Source organism: Leptidea sinapis, chromosome 46 (assembly GCF_905404315.1).
Source record: "Leptidea sinapis chromosome 46, ilLepSina1.1, whole genome shotgun sequence".
Classification (NCBI taxonomy): domain Eukaryota; kingdom Metazoa; phylum Arthropoda; class Insecta; order Lepidoptera; family Pieridae; genus Leptidea; species Leptidea sinapis.
Window position 1 is genome coordinate 4,335,282 of NC_066310.1, and position 17,674 is coordinate 4,352,955.

The 17,674-nt window shown below is 36.8% G+C and overlaps 1 protein-coding gene across 3 annotated transcripts in view; it reads left to right on the forward strand.

Annotated features, from left to right (window-relative positions):
* The window catches only part of LOC126977925 (hillarin), an 88,080-nt gene that overhangs the window by 21,789 nt on the left and 48,617 nt on the right, over positions 1-17,674 (forward strand). For all 3 annotated transcript variants that reach the window (XM_050826617.1, XM_050826615.1, XM_050826616.1), the window contains exons 3-4: positions 5,122-5,311; positions 16,720-16,904. In XM_050826617.1, the coding sequence (XP_050682574.1) occupies positions 5,122-5,311; positions 16,720-16,904 (375 nt within the window). The remainder of the gene's footprint in view (positions 1-5,121; positions 5,312-16,719; positions 16,905-17,674) is intronic.

A 17,674-nucleotide genomic window follows, 5' to 3' on the forward strand; every position in this document is an offset into this window, starting at 1 on the left:
AGGTAATAATAAATGATCTAAGGTATTTCCTCAGACAACTTCTACGTATATTGTGTGATACTTGAGATTGACAGTTACACCTCTATTTTGAGCAATGCACGCACACTAACACAAAGTGTCATACAAATCGCGAGTGTATGACGTAGCTTGTCACGCACACTAAACCAATAAACCTGCCCTGTTTTTATCGGTTGACTATCAGCAAGTCTATTTATAATAATAATAATATTATTGACACACTTTTACACAAATTATCTTGCCCCATAGATAGCCTGTGTTATGGGTTGCAAGACAACGATATATTTAATACAATATACTTACATAAACATACATAAATACATATAAACATCCATGACTCGGAAACAAACATCCATATTCATCATATCATTTATATGCCTCATATTGCACCTACCGGGATTCAAACCCGGGACCTCTAGCTTAGTAGGTAAGATCGCTAACCACTCGGCTAGTTAGACGTTTACCAAAATGCCCACGGGGAGGTATCGTAGACTGTCAGGGTCACCACGGCCTATCTTGCTGCCGCAACGCGGTTCCTCCATGACGCCTTTACCAATGTTACCCGTTAAATTATTAAAAATTATAACAAAACCCTGCATAATTGTCTGAAAGTTTGATTTCAGAAACGACACGGCCATTTTTTTTTGTTTTTTTTTTTTTTTAATGAAATAAGGAACGAGACGAGCAGTACGTTCAGCGGATGGTAATTGAAAGACCCAAAAACTCTGAGCGGCACTACAACTGCGCTCGTCAACTTGAGACATAAGATGTTAAGTCTCATTTGCCCAGTAATTTCACTAGCTACGGCGCCCTTCAGACCGAAACAGTAATGCTGACACATTACTGCTTCACGGCAGAAATAGGCGCCGTTGTGGTACCCATAATCTAGCTGGCATCCTGTGCAAAGGAGCCTCCCACTGGTAAATCCTAATTTTAAATCCTATAAGTCTTTTTAAAAATCATCATTAGTATGTATTATTTTCTACCGAAACACGGTTCAAATCAATTGTTATACATTTGCGAAAAGTAAACACGGTGAGTCATATGCACGAGTCATGAATCAAAGGCCGACAACCTTCACTATGTTATTATTTTATTATATTCTTATAGAGTTCCAAATTTAAATTCGAAGAGTTTTAGTCAAATTTGTTTTTTATTTAGAATCTGAAAGAAACCCAACGAGACTTTATATACTTGTAAACATAACAACCCGAACAGTACAAGAATTTAGTAAAAGTAAAACGCTTTAATAGAAAATCTTTTGAGTTTTTAGTAGAAAATAATGATTTAAAAGGGTCCTTCCCGGTCCTGTCTATTGTCAACGCAAACATGGTCGAAAATAATGCTGTTTCATCTAACGCAGTGTTTCCCTACGTGATAAATAAAAATTGGGGTAGGTGGTAGGTGTAAATTTTAAGGGTAGTCCCCTTAAAATTTACACCTACCCAATATGCACACAAAATTTCATGAGAGTCGGTCAAGCCGTTTCGGAGGAGTTTAACTAGAAACACCGCGACACGAGAATTTTATACAATATTAGATCTTCCTAAAACTTATCATTTATATTTCTTAAGGGAACAGGTGGGGCATGGGCTAAAAAAGATTGGAAAACACTGATGTAACGCATACCGCCTGTTGATGACAAGAAAGAGAGAGCGATAATTGAACGAAAAATAACGTACAGATATTTCATAAAACTTCATCTTATATGTGTTTTTGAGTAATCCTTACAAATTTGTAAAATAAATGTTTATCATATAGAATCTGCATAATATGCACAAAGTTTCTATCGCATGGTTTCTTTACATTTACAATTTATAAGTATATTATGAACGGACAAAGTTCGGTTAAAATTTGTGCAATAAATCAGATTTAGGGTTATACTGATTTTCGTATTTTCTGCTTGCTACTACTAACTAGATAAAATGCATAAGATAACAGTAATTTTTAAACTTTTCGTCACTTTTTTTCCGTAAATCGAGATTTCATCCAATCTCGACGTTCTAGGAAGCTTCTCTGACTATTCCCGCGATGGTGCGTAAAACTACGATGCGTTAAAACGCCATCTTCTTACGTGCTCACAGAAGTGCACACACACTATTTTATATTTACTTTTCTATAGCTCTTACACAGAAAAAATAATAATATAAGCATTTCTCAGAATTTAGATCTTTTTTATCTTAGTAAAGCCCCGCATCGACCTAAAATCTTTAGTCTTACTGATAAAGATACTCTGTCAAAGGTAAATTAAGTTATGTTGGGCTAATAATAAACGTATTGTATGTAAAGCTGTCTTTTATGGTGGATTGTTCGTTTTGTCGGTAGCATTAGGCGTGACACAGCCATGCATGATCACATTAGGTTTCGGAGCCCGTATTCACCATTGTTCGGTAAAGTACACGCTTACAAGGCCAAATAAATATTTAGTAACTATATTTTATACCAAAGAATTGTTCTAAACAACACATTAAACTCTGTTTGCAAATTGGTTAGTTGTTAAAAAGTACCAGTTTTACCAGTGGCTCCTTTAAAATGAGTTTAATGAATTAGAATGTAATGTGTAAACATTACTGTGTTTCGGTGTGTAGGGCGCCATAGATAGTGAAATTACTGGGCAAATGAGACTTAACACCTTCTGTATCAAGGCGACGAGCGCAATTGTAGTGCCGCTCAGAATTTTTGGGTTTTTCAAGATTCCTGAGTGGCACTGCATTGTCATGGATAGGGCGTATCAATTACCATCAGCTGAACGTCCTGCCCGTCTCGTCCCTTATTTTCATTAAAACCAAAAAATTGCCCCTGTATAAACGTTTCCGTTTATACCCGACGGCGACAACAACACTAGAAACCAGACGGGCCCTCGACCAAGCAACTAGCTTACTTAAAATTAGCCGGGGCTTAATAGATGCCCCTGATATTCATTATGAGCTGATTCGATTACTCCGGACAATTATAGTCGTAGCAGAAATCACCATCTTCTGGCAGTACCCCCGTGTCGCACGTTAGCACGCACTGCTGCTCCCGTACCTCGAGTCTTGAATTTGTTTAATCGCCTCGTAGAAGCCCGCCCTAATTGTGATCTATTTACTAACAGACTTGAGGTGTTAATGCAGTTGCTGCTCCAACTTTTTGAGTCCTCGCATAATAATGTCTAGCAATAGCAATGTACTTGATTAATGTAATTAGTATTGTAATCGTTTTAATGAAAATAAATTAGATAAAATAATTTACGATTTTAATCGGAGTTTAATTCAAATGATGTTAGTATTTATGCAACTCTCGGACTTTCTTGTTCAGTTCTTCTCCCCATTTCAAAGCAGCTTTACGAACTGATGTAGCTTAATGACATTTACCAAATGTAGTTGCAATATTTTTTTCATTATCACTCCCTTTTTAAGACGGGGAAAAAAGAGTAAAAACTATTGAACTTCCGACACTGTTACTCTTACCGACACCTCTGTATATTTAAGTACCAGTGGGAGACTCCTTTGTACAGGGTGCCGGCTAGATTATGAATACCACAACGGTGCCCTTTTCTGCCGAGAAGCAGTAATGTGTAAGCATTATTATGTCTCGGTCTGAAGGGCGCCGTAGCTAGTAAAATTACTGGGCACATGAGAGTTAACATCTTCTGTCTCAAGATGACGAGACCAATTGTAGTGCCGCTCAGAATTTTTAGGTTTTTCAAGAGTCCTGAACGGCACTGTAATGTAATGGGCAGGATGTTTCGATTACCGTCAGGTAAACGTCCTGCTCGTCTCTTCCCTTAATGTCTTAAAAAATGCACATATATTGTGGATGTACTTAGGTACAAATGCATTTTGGCATTTTTTAAGATGGCAATTAACCGTTACCGACACCTGTGTACATTAGTATAAAAAAAATACTTCATATAAAAGTATTTCCTGCACAGCAAAATATTTCCTGACGCTTCAATAAATACGTCGTAATTGTTCAATCTTTCACTTCTGTCGGCACCCTACGCTTCTTATTAGCTTCACCTGTATGTATATTTGTTTATAAGCGCCTCATTTGGGCGCGATTTTGACCCACTTTTAACGGCCAGATTTGGTTCAAACTTCGTAGATTTATCGAGGACCGATGACAATACATTAATTTGATAATAGTCCATAAGGCAGGAATTAATGTTCATTTTAAATTTCAACTACTAACTTTTCAAACAAAGCGTGTTTTTTAAAATTTTAAACTATTTTTATACGGTGGAAAGTGTTTCAGTTCTAGTTTTGAGTCTCCAAAATGCTTGAATTTAAAAAATCTCGAACCGCTACGTATTATTATCAATGGGTGAATAATCACCTACTTTCTTTTGTAATTGAGGCAGTTTCACACAAATTATCTAAGCATAGAGCGTGCTATATAAATAAAACTACATAACGGATTTTGATGCGGTTTTCTTTAATGGATAGAGTGATTCAAGAGGAAGGTTTATATGTATAAAACATGCATAATATAGTAAGAGAAATACTGATAATTTTAGAGGTTTCGTATGTGATGTTGTAAATGTAATTTTTTTGCACTTACATAGCAAACCCGGCGAGATAGATCAAAATAATGCACTACAGTATTGTACACCATAAAAAGGTCTACACATAAGAACGGAATGGAATATGTTTATCTCTTACGGATAACTCACCATAAGCATTTTGCATCCTTTACTTTTGACGAGAAAAAGTGCCTTATGTACGAAGCGATTTTAAGTAATACAGAATCAATTATTATCCAAAGTTAAGTACCTACACTGTAAATATATATATATATATATATATCAATATAGCCCATTACCGCATGTAATTTAAATGAACGAAACGAAGATATTACAGATTTAATATACATGTCGTACATAAATAACGGGATCACTCGGAAAAACATAACATTTATTTAATTTTTACTATTAACTTTTGATAGAACGAAGTCATGCAAGCTGAAATATTCATCATTCAAATATTTTCACCTATTGAGATTCGAACCCGGAACCTACAGCTTAGAGGTCAGGGCTACCAATAGGAGGCCCTTGATAGTTGACATAAACAGTTAAACAATCTTGTTTAGCCGCAGCCTAACTTTTATTAAATCGTTTGACAGACGTACTACAACAATCAGCACTGGACAGAAGACAAGGAGGTGTACTGCTCAAGCCACGTGCCCAAGATAGGCCCTGGACACCTGGACAACTCCTCGGTCGGCATCCGGAGCGCTCTTAACGTGCCCAAAAGTAACAACTACGTGAACGAACAGATCAGAGGGATCAACAGGAACAGTCATGAGACTGAATGTGAGTATCTATACCTACATAAAAAAATATGTAAAAATCCAGTCTGAGCTTGCTTCTACTTTTGAGAATTTCTTTTCTGAAATTTCAGTTTTTATCATAAACACTCTTTTCTCCTCCACCAGCGTTACTGAGTCACTTTTTCTGGAAAATGTAAAAGAATGTTAGCAATATTTTAATTTCAGTTTAGTTAATAAATAATAATAGTAATAATAAAGCCTTCATTACAGTTAACAAAACAAAAATTTACTTACTAGCTAATAGACATACTATAAAACATTTTAATTAATTAATTTATCTTACATAACTATATTAATAACCTAATTATTAGCAGTAACTTTTAAACAGTCTGTGTCCTCTTCCTGTTAACTGTTTGTCCTTCGACAAAGGCCTCCTCCAAGGTCTTCCATTCTTTCCGGTTCCTTGTTATTCTATTCCATAGTGGTCCTCCTATCTGTTTCAGTTCATTCTCCCATCGTATGAACTGTCTTCCTCTATTCCTCTTATCTCCTCTGGGGTACCATTCAGTTATTGATCTAGTCCATTTTGGTGTTTCATCCCTCATAAAGTGGCCTACCCATTTCCATTTCAAAGTGCGTATTGTTTTCTCTATGCTTTTGAACTTAGTTTTTCCTTTGATATGATCCAACCGCACTTTGTCTTGGCGCTTTACCCCGACTACACTTCGTTCTATTGAGTTTTGGCAAACTTTTAACTTACTTAGTTGTTTTTGGGTAAGGGCCCAGGTCTGACAACCATAGGTAAGGCAAGGCAGTATGCAAGTCAGTTTAGTTAGCACCGCAGAAATAATCAACACTTTCAAATGTAGATCTAGATATGAAAAAAAAACGACTGATAACGGAGGCATTTCTGAAATAATAATAAGTTCAGTAATTTTTAATGTCATTGCACCATAAATTAAGTACAATAGTTTTAATAGCTGTGGAGTGTTTCCTGAACTTCTCAAATATAGTAAAATAACCCCAATATTTAAATCGGGTTGCACTTCTGACCCGAATAAAGACTGTCCTGTTGTTTTAAAGCCAAATGCTGACTTACTTTAACACTGTAAGTTAACACATTAAGTTACTGCATATAAAATAATTTAGTGCAGGTGTTGGACCTAATCCAAAATATCTTTAAGGCCTGGGAGGAATCACAGTATGCACTTCTGGTATTTCTGTGATTTATCTAAGGCTTTTGATCGTGTTCAACATTCAACACTGGTCAGGAAGTTATGTCCCTATGGTATTAAATGAACTCCAGTCAATCTTTTGATTTCATATGTAAATAATAGAATTTAGAAGGTTGATGTGAATGGCAGGAGAATTCGTGGGATTATGTGACTCAGTATGATTGTACAAGGGTCTATTCTTGGACCGTTCTTTCTTATTTACATTAATGATTTACCTTACCTTTTGTAGAAAAAAACACAGGGTTATTTTGTTTATGGATGACACTTCACTCTTATTCAGAGTGGAAACAAGCCATACGCCGCCCTTCAGACCGAAACACAATCATGCTTACAAATTACTGCTTGTGGTATCCATGATCTAGCCAGCATCGTGTGCAAATGAGCCTCCTACTGCCTTTCGGAATCCCAAAGTGATTTGAGAAAGTTAAATTACTTACGAAACATTGGAAGATAGCTGGTGCCAAACTACTAATAGTTATGTACGAAAACCAGTTGAATAGAACAACATTATATCGGCCTGAGATAACATTGAAACAGGACTGTCGACCTTGTACAGAAGGCTTTGTTACGCTTTATTGACCGCACACAATGATCGCCTTTTTCACCTGTGGCTTCGTCGAGATATTTACTATTGTGCTATTATTATACATCTTCGAGCTAAACTTTTTTTAAATTCAGTTTAATAAAATGAATAAAGTGTCATAGGTTACATATTAAACCGAAAAATGAAAAGACTTTTTCGTGTTAGTCTGATTTGCAAAGTAAGTCAGAGAAAAAATGTTTGAATGAAAACGATTCTCACGAAAGCTGCCTTAACAATGAGTAATATATAATTATATAAAAAAAATATAATTGATTTGTATATATCTATGGAAACACACACGTTGTTGTTGCGTCGAGGTGGCGATTACAGCATATATCACGTGAAGTTTTCAGAGCAGTTCTTTTGATTAATACCAGCAGCTGAATTTTATATAATATAATATTTCCTCGCATAGCCATTTTACAACATTAAGCTCTGTTCAAACTGAGGCGAATTACGCGCGGAACGCATTTTAGAGCAATTCGCTCGCTCGCTTAGCGTCTCAAACTGACGCGACTTCCCAGTTCCCGCGTGTCATTTTTGGTTCTACAGTGGAGAAACATCATGCATTGCGAGATTAAACAATCCCGCCGGCCGTCCCGCTCTTGTTTCACCTTTTTTTTTGTTTGTCCTTTAGATCTTTTTCTCTCTCGAAAGCTTTGTTTCTTTATACGCTAGTATTGTTAGTAGTATACTAGCTAGTATACTTTTTAAAGTGAAACTTTTATTACATCGTCTCAAACTTTTTCGTCTGTGTGTTGCATGTCGCGTGACGGTCGGGCGGCGCCTATAGTTCGCAGCAGCTGATCGTGTAGTGTATAGACTATTACTCATTTGTGCCAGTGCTCCACGCTATTTTGTTTGTTTTTGTCAGTGTTTAATGTAAATGTTTTTATTTATTTTTTAAACCCATAATGGAATATTATTCCAAAAATTTTTAAGTTAAATGTCTATAATGTGAAAAAAAGTTTCACTTTTACCGTGGTTTCATAAAACCACACAATCCTTATTTTTTGTTCATTACTTTTAAGTTAGCTAACTACATATATGTTTTATAATTTATACATCTTTGAAGTTGGTATGGTAAGGTAAAAAGTTTAAGTAGCTACTTAAAACCTTTGCAAAATCATTTTATTTCAAAATGTATCCTACAAAGGTAATTGAAAATTAATACAAAGGTAAGTGAAGGCTTTAAAAACTAAACTTATTACTCAGAGGCCATCATATATCTTTAGGCAATCTCGAATCAGCAAACCTGCAGGAATCCAGTCGTACTTCCGAAGAAGGTACCATTACGGTACACGCGAAATCTGCTGTCGACTAATCTCGGTAAATTTCGGTAATGTTCGGCAGTGAAGAGAGAGACGTAACGCGCGCACAATAGGTGTAAAAGGGACGGGAAAACTTGTTACGAAGGCGGCCGCATTCCACAACAGTCAACACAGCCCAGTGACCTAAAGCTCAGATCGGCGAGCCTATGTTTTAAGTTTGACCTGTGCCAAATGCTTACTACGTAATTGAATGATTCATTCATTCGGAACAAAATATACGAATAATTAATGTCAGAACAAATAAAGGGTTCTAGAGTTTTAGATGTGAAGTACCGATTACTTTAAGTTAGTTTAATGTTTGACATTTATACAAATGATTTGAGTTTTCTTTAGTGTTAATTCCGCCAATATTTGTCTTTAAACAATTCGACACGTGTTACGCCTCTACACGAGGCATCCTCAGGACGTGTTATCTCGCCAAAATCTGGGAGACAGAGTAGAGTCTCGTATTGGCGGAATTAACACTAAAGAAAACTCAAATCATTTGTATAATTATGGATTTCCGCAAAGTACGCCTACTTTAATAAATTTTGTTTGACACTTGCAAAATGGGACACTATATGCTCCAAAAAAAATTGGGAAATATTAATAACTTACTTTACTTTTTCGAATGGGTAGTTTTTGACTCCGATAAGTTTATAACCTATTTTGAATAGGAGCTCGGAGCTATGATTTGTGCCATTTGGATTATTTTCCATGGGGAACCATTAACGATAAAATAATTATAGAAACAATTGAAACGTTGAAACGTGAATTCGAAGTTTCCATTGAAGAGATTCAAGCAGAAACAGTCAAAAATGTACTGAAAAATTGGGTTGATCGAATGGGGTACCTACTGCCAAGCCAGTCGTGGTGGTCATATGAATGATATTGTTTCATTCTTAAATGACAAAGTACTACCTTCCCAATAAAACAATGGAAATTTGAAAAAAATCTCAGATTTTTTTTTATACCTAATTCAGATTTAAAACACTAGATGGCCCACCCTATATGAAGTAACAAGTAAGAACTACTCAATTGTTTGAAATTGACGAAAAAATATGGCATCGGAACAAATGTCGCGCTGAGATAGAAAAAGCAGCGGAAGAAAATCTTGCGGTATTATATTTTGGCTCCTTTTTTAGGGTTCCGTAGCCAAATGGCAAAAAACGGAACCCTAATAGATTCGTCATGTCTGTCTATCTGTCTGTCCGTGTATGTCACAGCCACTTTTTTTCAAAACTACAAAAACTGTATGAAATATAAAAAAAAAACTGAAAACTATATGAACTATGTTGAAACTTGGTAAGTATTCTGTGAACCCCATACTTAGAACTGAAATCATAATAATTATAATCTAGTTAGTCCGATCGCTTCTGTTTCTTAATTTGATTTAGCTGACTTCAACTTTACGGTGAAGATTGGCATAAAAACGTCATACACTCATCAAACGCTCAGTCGCCTCGCATGTCTGGCCGCCATTACACCGAACATACTCTACAAGTTTTTATCTCCTAAACTTTCTCGGGAAACCTTCACGGCTGCATAATGCAATAGCGTTTTTGCCCAATAAAATTATGGTAGCGTAATTCTTATGGTAATTCGAAATGATCTATTGCTGAATAGAAAGGAGAATTGTTGGCGCAGAGAGTGTGTCGTAATAGTCAGGCCGGTGAAGTTACAAATACGTTTATATCACTGATGAAGTAAGTACTTGTAGTTGTGTTTAGTAGATTCTTTTCACTAAATACACTCCCGACACTATGGTTTAAGACATTTATTGTTCCATAAGGGAATTTCCACTTAAACTTACCGGCTATTTTATAAAAAGTGGGTAACAAAATTGCATCTTAAAGCGTACAGTAAATATAAAGTAATTTAAATAGGCTAATTAGGTAAGTATAGCTTATATACATTTCTGATACAAATATTAAATAAAAATTATAATACTAGTGGGTAGTTTTAAAACACCATCGCATCAAAATCATACCAACCCGAGCCGGTCAATGTCAACAGTCGACGCGAGCTACGGATCAGTTACAACTCACTACACACACTGATATTTTCATTCAATTAAAAAAATACAAAGCAAATGAAAGCCTGGTCTACACTGTCAGTTTTTTGTTATTTTTACCTGATTTGTCATATTTTAAAGTGATAACCCTCACTTCTGGGATTGATTTTTACATAAATTACACAAACCTGAACTCTCGCGTTCCGTGCGGGCGCTCTTTCCAACTGAGCCAAACGTTCGAGTGACGTAAAGTTCATAAAAGATAAATCTTGTATGTTTTATTCAACTCTCAGGCTGTGGCTTCATATACAGGATCTACTTTACAGCTGATAACCTGCTCAACCCCAATATTTGCATATCAGGAAATTGACTTGAGATGTCGCTCTTGCAAATCTAAACAATTTGTTGTATTTTAAAGTGGTAACGAGTTCGAGTCCCGCATCGCTCATAAATTTTGTTTTCAAATTTTATTTATGTATTTTTACTGCTTGTGAAATTCCAACATCGCAATTAAATAATTCATTGAATGTAAAAATACAGCAGTTGATGCCACAAGGTGGCTGTGCGAAACAAAAAAGATTCTTGTAAAACGCGTGGCTGTGGAAGTCAGACGTCAAAGAGATAGAGATGAAGTTTCTAGTTTTGACGTGAAGTCCAAGCTTGATGCCCGTTAGATGCTGGAAATGCTCCGTTGGAGGGTATCTCGATAGTAGTTACCTAACTACATATCCTGGAAAGCATCGTTGACTCGTAAATGATGGCAGACATGGGCCAGCTTACACCCGGCTACCGTGTGCCGGTAGCTGCCAAAAACACCCATTTCCTGACAGTATTTTGTCCCCCCATTTATGAAGTCTTACCGCTTCTTTGATCCATTTTCTTGCTGAAGGTGATTGTTCAGCTTTGTCCAATTTAGTTAGATATTAGTCGAGCCTCTATCTGCCAGCAGTGTTTTAGCTTTTATTGACACCAAAAAGAATTCAATTTCGAACGCTTTTTGGTGTCAATTAAAGAAAATTTTGGTGATAGGTATAAATTTTGAGAAGACAATTGCTTTTGTGAATTGCTTTTAAGCATCTATGAGATCAGTTGTTAACGGTGTAGAGACAGTAAAGACTTTGAAATTATACTATTCCATATCAGATACAAATAAAAATGCAATAGTTGCAAATAACAAAAGAATAATAAAAAAAAATTGAAACACCAAAAATTAATAATTAGGTATTTTAAGTGATTACTATGGACGCCGCATAGCCCAAATGATTGCGAAACTGAAGTGGCAGTGGGCAGGGCACATAGTTTGGCGGACAGATGGCCGGTGGAGCAGGAAAGTCCTCAAATGGCGACCATGTACCTACCGGAAGACGCAGTGTTCGCAGGCCCCCCACAAGATGGACCGAGGATCTTGTCAAAATCCCCCTCCCCTCCCCCAAAAGGTCTTGGAGACCTTTGGAGGAGGTCTTTGTCCAGGAGTGGACGGCTTCCGGCTGATGATGATAATGGCTTAGTTTAAATGACAATGTATGAAGTGTCAAATGTCAATGTCATATCTAATGTCAATGCTATGCACTCCCTAGTCCCTAATGCAATAAATAGGCTCTCTCGTCCATTGCCATTGTACACTGTTAGATTGTTATACTTCAATAATAACTTTGTTCTTACTCGTATTGATTGAACGACAGGCGACAATTGTATTATTTTAATTCACTTCTGATAAGTAAAAATATAGAACAAATTCTTGCGCTTATTCAATAGTTTTGAATAAAAAATCGTGTGAGCTATTTTCCCAATCCTACTCCAATCGCAATGTTTAGTTATTACTTATTAGTAATGATCGCGAAGTAGAAGCTTATAGCTTCTATCTGTCGGACTGTATACATTAATGTATCAATTTAACCAGCTGTCACAAAGAAATGCGTGTGGTGTACGTTTCATAATACCTTCGAAGCCTTACTGAGCGAGCGACTGTTGAGAAATACAAATGTTTTGAAATGTGGACTGAGCTATTTTATTGATACGGCGAGGTAAAGGTATTGCATAATGTCATTCATACTACGGTTTTATACGGAAACTTGGCGACATTGAGGCAATATAAACTACTAGAGAAGCTATTCCGAACAAATGAGCTGTTCGCTAATTGGTCGTATTCGATAATCATTCACCTTTTTTATATCAACAATTTTGAGGTTTTAGAATGAAACGATATATTGATATCCTTAAGGCCGGACCGCATTAGAACGGTGCTGCGCAACGCGTCAGACGTACGAGTTACAAGAGGCTTGGTAGCTGAAGTATGATACAAATGGTCTATCAGACCAGCTAACGTCAGGGTGTCGAATTTGCCTGACGGTGTGCGCGCGCATCATAAAAATCCATTCTGATAATACGTGGGTAACACTGAAAATGTTTAGAACTGGCCAGTTAGAAACATTGCTAATGAAAACTTTTTTTGAATTTCAATTTTAGAACTCTTTGGTAACCTAATGTATGTAGTATGTTGCCTTCATTTGTCATTTGTTTTTGTGAACTGGCGGCAAATCTCAAATTTTTGTTACACGTGAAAATGAACCTAACGCGAGAAAAGTTTCGGTCAATGATTTATTATGACTTTCGTTGTGGGCTTACTCAACAACAAAGCTATGATAGGCTGCGATTAGCATTTCTTAATGAAGCCCCATCTCATGCCACTATTTACAATTGGTTTAACGAGTTCAAGCGTGGACGTAGCAATCTCATGATGATCTGCGTGAGGGACGTCCTTTAACAGCGACTACTGAAGATAACATCAGTGCTGTGCGACGCATGATAGAGGAAGATACGGGCAAGCCTAGGCATTGGTATGAGTCAAGTTCAAAAAATATTATACGAACATTTAGGCGTCAGGAAGCTTTGTACCAGATGTATTCCCCATACTTTAACGGACGACCAGAAACACCTTCGCATGGACTGGTATCGTCAAATGTTAGATAAGTTCAACGGCGGTGACTCAAATGCTATAATTGACATCATCACAGGTGATGAAAGCTGGATATAGTGCTACGAACCCGAAACCAAAAGTCAATCAGCTCAGTGGGTGTTTACTTTCGAGGATCGGCCAACTAAGGAAAAGAAAGGAAGAAGTCAAGGAAAAAAGATGATTGCCTTATCGTCGGAAAGGTCATTTCGCGACAGTTGTGCTAGAAGATGGAAGGACAGTTACAGCAGATTGATATGTCAATCGCTGTTTGCCTATTGTCTTGGAAAAAATTCGAAAGCAGCGCCCTCGAAGCAGGATCCTCCTTCACCACGACAATGCTTCAGCGCACTCCGCAAAACGGACGGTTGAATATTTGAGTATGGCAGGTGTCGAGATAATGAGTCATCCGCCATACAGTCCTGACCTGGTGCCCTGCGACTTTTATTTATACCCAAGAACTAAAAAAAAAGCTTTACGTTGAAAGTACGAAAATGCCATAGAAGAGACCCCTAAGGAAGAATGGGCCCACTGCTTTTCTCAGTGGTTCCATCGAATGCGACGATGTGTAGAGAGGAACGGAGATTACTTCGAAAAACAATAAAAGTATTGGCAGCTTTGTACATTAAGCCGTTTTTCATTTTCTTAACATCTTCAGTGTTACCTAGGTATTACCCTAACGCGCCAAATCGAAGCAGTATTGTAACTAACGGATATTTTTCTACAACAGTTTGCTATAAACATGATTAATGTAGCGTCACAGTACAACGGGTTGTCTGTACATCCACATACATATATAGAAACACAGCACGCCTATGTAATTACCGGTAGAGTGTAGTTGTGATCTGCCTTGTGCATTGTTTCCGTTATGTTAGTTGATAGCGCGTCTATTAATAAAGTCAAGCGTAAAACAATTACGAAGGAAAAATATTTTTTCGACTACCCTCGATAATTGTGAGAGACACAGTGCGTGTGTTAATTTTTATGTTATCTTTTTAACAGACTTCAAAAAAAGGAGGAGGTTCTCAATTCGTCGGTATTTTTTTTATGTTTGTAACCTCAAAACTTACGACTGCGTGAATCGATTTTGATAATTCCTTTTTTTATTTGAAAGCTGGTACTTCCCGAGTGGTCCCATTGTAATTCGGTCCAGATCTGACAGTGGAATCCATGAGAAAACCATAAAAGTCTTAAATTTTGCTATACATATGTATAGCAAAGTGGATGATAAATTTACGAATAACTCAATAATACGCCAACCGATTTCGATGATTCTTTTTATTATTATTTTTTATTGGAAAGCATATACTTCAAAGATAGTTTGGTGAGAGTTTGGTTAGGTTCTGATTACGGAATCCATGACAAAGTAAGGGAACACTGCCTGTAATCAAATTTCAAAGTACTTACGTTCATTGCTGCATTGAAAAATTTAGTATATCCACACATATTTAGACAAATTGTTAGTTAGTATACTTCAAATTCACTAAAAACCATAAAACAAAAAAAAAAAACAAAAGAACAACCGCCTTCAAAAACACTATTCCAAAACAATAGATATGCGATTATTGTATTTTTTGGAGTTGGTGTCATCCAAGATAGGTTTGTTACTCTACATACATTAGTTATAGGTGAGATGTGCTTGAGTCGTCAGGAGGCGAGAGGCGAGAGCAGGTTGCAGCGGAAGGACACCGATTCCAAAAATAACAATAATCGTAACTAGAATTAGATTAATTAATTAGATTGTATTAAAATACGCAATTATTTTTATACTTTTTAGTGCATATTATATCTATTTTTTTCGAATAGAGTGTTTGAAGGCGGTTGTTTTTTTGTTAAAAAAATTTTTATTGTTTAAACGTGAAACCACTTTTTGACCATAGATATACAATATAATAATAATCTTTATTTGCGAAAGCTGCCACCATTTTTTTACAAATACAATATATATGAACAATTAGCTTTATATGAATAAAAAAAAATATAAAATTGAAAAACAATAAAAAATGGGATATTAATGCTATAAAACATGGATTATTTTAATAACTTTGAATGGTTATCAAACGAGGCAGCAGCGCGATCCGCAAAAAGGAAAGTTCTCAGCAAATGTTAGGACGTAAATTCCTAACACTGATAATATGAACTTCCTAGATTTTTTATATATATTTTATTATTATTTATATATTAACGTACTTATAGACAATTAAGCTTGCGAGAGTGAACATCTTTAACGGATGCATCAAGATAGAAATGGAACATGAATCTATTGTTAATGTAACCGAGTTTGATTTTCAAGTCGTAAGCAGTGAGATGAAAATAAACGCCTGATATTAGCTTAGTATTTTGAATATTGAACCATTACAGAACCACTCATTATTATCATCAGCCGGAAGACATCCCCTGCTGGACAAAGGCCTCCCCCAAAGATTTCCACGACGATCGATCCTGCGTTGCCCTCATCCAACGTATTCCGGTGATCTTGACCAGATTGTCAGTCCATCTTGTGGGGGGCTTACAAACACTGCGTCTTCCGGTACGTGGTCGCCATTCGAGGAATTTACTGCCCCAACGGCCATCTGTCCGTCGAACTATGTGCCCTGCCCACTGCCACTTCAGTTTCGCAATCATTTGGGCTATGTCAGTAACTTTGGTTCTCCTACGAATCTCCTTCGAATTCTGATTCGGTCTCGCAGGGAAACTCCTCTCTCACATAACGCTCTCATTACAATCAAAATTAATCACGCAATATTGAGCTGTCGGTTCGTCTAAAGGCTAGTTAATTCTAATTGTCCACCCTCGTCGAGACGTCCGATTTATTTGATAATTTTCACACGTATTGCCTTGTATCGGTACCAAGATCAGCGCTGAGAATCATTTTCTGGATACTGAGTTTCATTGAGCAGTCACACTTGGCTACGTAGCGCTCGTAAGCAGAGAGTCGACTAAGGAACTGCGACCCATCAGAGTGGAATTTACCAGAGTATGGCAAGCGTCCTGATGGAATGACCCTGGTGGCTTTTAGGCACGGGGAAGGGCGCTAGTGTGGGATGCAACCTGCGTCGACACTCTCGCTCCTTCTCATGTCGAGACACTTGGTCCGTAGGGCCTAGAGACGCACAAAATGTGCAAAGTAATATCTACGCGCCTCTGCTGGAAACCCAAGTGCTGCCAGTATGTCCGTCAACAGATCTACGTAGCTATCCAACCCGGAAATGCTGCAAGTATTATCAATGGTACACTTCCTATTACGATAATAATAGTAGTACTCGTACTTACATACTTATAATTACACATATTTTAGTGAACTTGATTAGGGCCAAATAGCTTTTTTTTAACTAAAATGTATCGTTTGGTTTCAGTATCACCTAGTCGCACCAACGGCAGTGTTCACGCGTCCCCCGCGCGCGACCTTCCCCGCGACACACCCGACTACCAATATGGCCGCTTCGACGCAAGTGCACTACACATCGCACATGCCCTCAAGCAGACAGAACTGCAGAAGGCATACCATCGCCCCAGGGAGAAACCGATCGATTGCTATCTGGTGAGTGATATTCTTAAAATTAGTCAATCTACAAATCAAAAAACGAAAGACTAACATAATATCGCAAAGATCAATTCGCACGTCGAATTTTCATGAAAGTAATAGAATTCGATAGGTACTTACCGGCGTACAGGACTCATGGAGTTGGTATATCTAGGTGTTTTGTAAGCAACTTGTTTATTACTACACTGATCAAGAACATCTCATAGCAAAAATCCGTAAAACTATTTATTCCTCGTGCTATTCTACTTTTGTAGAAAGAACAATATTGCTAAAATCTTGCAACGATGGCTTTGACAATAATTAATTATTAAATATCGAATACGGCTGTACGGGCTTGAACCCTTTGCCTATCCTAATAATAGACGAAGAAACCAAAAAGAAAATAACGAATGTCGCAAACGTCAGAAAACTCTCATCATTTTTTCATAACCCGCCTGAAGAAGTATAACTTCAATAATCCTTAATTTAAACCTGAAACACTCTTATAACCAAATGAAAGAGTGGCTTTTGTATCAACGTTGTAGGAACGTTCTAATGTAAAATAAAGATGGATGCCTAAAGAGCTTAAATCTATTTGAATTATGTTTTAGATGTTGTAATTTTTTATTGTTTACATATCTGTTCAATGTGTAAGGCACGTTTACTTAATAACAGCAATTATTCTTAATAAACTCTAGATGAAGGTTTTATACATAACACCAATTATTGTTGCAATTATGTTTTAATGATTGCAGAATATATTATTCAGCTCTTGAAATAATTGTGAT